A 2,178-nucleotide genomic window follows, 5' to 3' on the forward strand; every position below is an offset into this window, starting at 1 on the left:
CATCAAGGCAAGTAGTACTAGTAATATACGTCCATTCATGAATCATGCCATTATACATGGGCCATATCTTATCACACGGTTGACTATCTACCCTCCATGGATTTGAATAATGCCACTAGAATATAAAATCCAAACAGGGAATCCAAGCTGTGATAAGTTGGATATTCCATCAGATATTGCAGTCATAATTATCTTCAACAGCCAACTAAATCATGGGGTCGACACATTTCCATGCATATTTTTATCTCTCCCTCTTCGAGAACCATGTCACGTAGATCTCCCTATAAATAGAGTAGAGATTGCTCCAGCTTCCTCATCCTTCTCATTGCTCTCAATACCAAATCTTGAGTTCATAAACCAAGTTGTGTGAGGAAAACAAAAATGGGTTCCAAGGCAATTCTCTTCCTATGCCTTTTGGCAGTAGTTCTGATGATTGCTTCAGAGGTGACAGCCAGGGATTTGGCCGAAAATAGTAAGCTATCCACTCAAGAACTTATTCTTTCCTTTTTCAACAATTTGTACCTACAAAATATAGACGTTTTTGCATAACATAATTTACTCTAAGACGATATTTTTTTCCTGCTAAAATTCATGCACTAACTAATAATTCTGCATACGATCCTGTGACCATTTGCAGCCAATGCTGCAGAGAAGAGTACTAATGGCCTGGAAGAATCCAAATACCCTGGTGGTGGATATGGAGGGTACCCTGGAGGCGGATATGGGGGTTACCCTGGAGGTGGATATGGGGGTTACCCAGGTGGTGGTTATGGTGGCGGCCGTGGTGGTTATGGTGGCGGCGGCCGTGGTGGCTATGGTGGTGGCAGATGCCGCTATGGTTGCTGTGGCCAAGGTTATTATGGCTGCAGGTGCTGCACATATGCTGGTGAGGCTGTGGATGCTGAGCCAGAAACTGAACCGCAAAACTAATAGCCAGGCCTTATGCATCATGATGCCTCAATGCCTTTGGAGCAAATTAAGAGGCTATAAGTACTAAAACTATGTACTGTGCTATAAAAATAAGAGCTTAATCAGTGGTATCCATTCACCATTAGATGAATTACTGAATATAATGATGTACTTTTTTCTACTTCAATAGCATGAAAAATCTTATGTGTGTTTCAATTTTGAACAGCTAGCACTTCTGCTTGGATTCACTTATATGCTGCATTGTCTAAAGTATACCCAAAATTGTTCAAGTATATTTTTGCTTAGAAATTCTTTAACACTTTGAGGTTTCAACTAGAGATTCCAAAAACCTACATTAAGTCTTGACTCCTTTCAGACAGGAAAAAGAAACGACAAAAGAGGCAAAGGTCGGTTTATGATCATTTACGAGTACATCTAGAAACTGTTGTGTGCAACAAACTTCAGGCAATGAACAAAGTTATGTCCTCTGAATTTATTTAGTATATTGTGTTATTAAAGTTTATGAAATCAGATAGTCATGTGACTGATATTGGAAAACGACAAACTACAATCAATTAAAGGATCCCTTCATATATGCTGATCCAAAATATGGTTCTTGGAAACCTATTTTGCCCCTATTTTGCACAAGTGTTACATGTCCGTGTGCCTCAAATTCTGTGTACTCTGCGACTTTTTTGTATAGTTGACATGAATATTCAATCTCGTAGTCTGCTAGTCAAACAGATTTTTGACGTTTTCGTGAAACTAGGTAAACAAAACAACATCTACTTGAGCTTTTAGCATGAATTTTTGGTATGGGGTAAATTGCACATGACTCCACCTGGGTTTTCATATTACCACGACTCTTTTGGGGCTTCAATATATTCACATAACTTCTTTATATTTTTATGTAAAGTTAAAAATAAACAGAAAGAACAAATGATTGTGTCAATTCAATCAGACATACTCCAAAAATGCATGTAATAAAATTATAGTTTCACTTGGTCTCCCATAATTTCCATAAATATCTACATTATCTCTCATGTGATTTTTGTCTTTATCCATATAATTTCTCTTTGATCAAGCCATTGTTCGGTTTAGTGGTTAAGTAAAAGCAGTATTTCAACTGATGATGTTGCGGAGACTGCTTTTCCTTTAGTTTTTACTTTTCATGAAATCACAAAAGAGTAATATGCATATTTTTGGAAATGTCAAAAATCATGCAGCAATCGGTGAATCCACAAGGGGGTTTTATGTAATTAACCCTTC

At 37.5% G+C, this 2,178-nt stretch overlaps 1 protein-coding gene across 1 annotated transcript; it reads left to right on the plus strand.

Annotated features, from left to right (window-relative positions):
* The first annotated feature begins 304 nt into the window (after window positions 1-304).
* LOC140038970 (glycine-rich protein-like) lies at window positions 305-1,125 on the plus strand. The gene is made up of 2 exons (XM_072084718.1): window positions 305-472; window positions 638-1,125. Exons 1-2 carry the CDS (start codon window positions 382-384, stop codon window positions 928-930), a joined length of 384 nt encoding a protein of 127 aa, XP_071940819.1. The 5' UTR covers window positions 305-381; the 3' UTR covers window positions 931-1,125.
* Window positions 1,126-2,178: the final 1,053 nt, after the last annotated feature.

Source organism: Coffea arabica, chromosome 3e, assembly GCF_036785885.1.
Source record: "Coffea arabica cultivar ET-39 chromosome 3e, Coffea Arabica ET-39 HiFi, whole genome shotgun sequence".
Taxonomy (NCBI): Eukaryota; Viridiplantae; Streptophyta; class Magnoliopsida; order Gentianales; family Rubiaceae; genus Coffea; species Coffea arabica.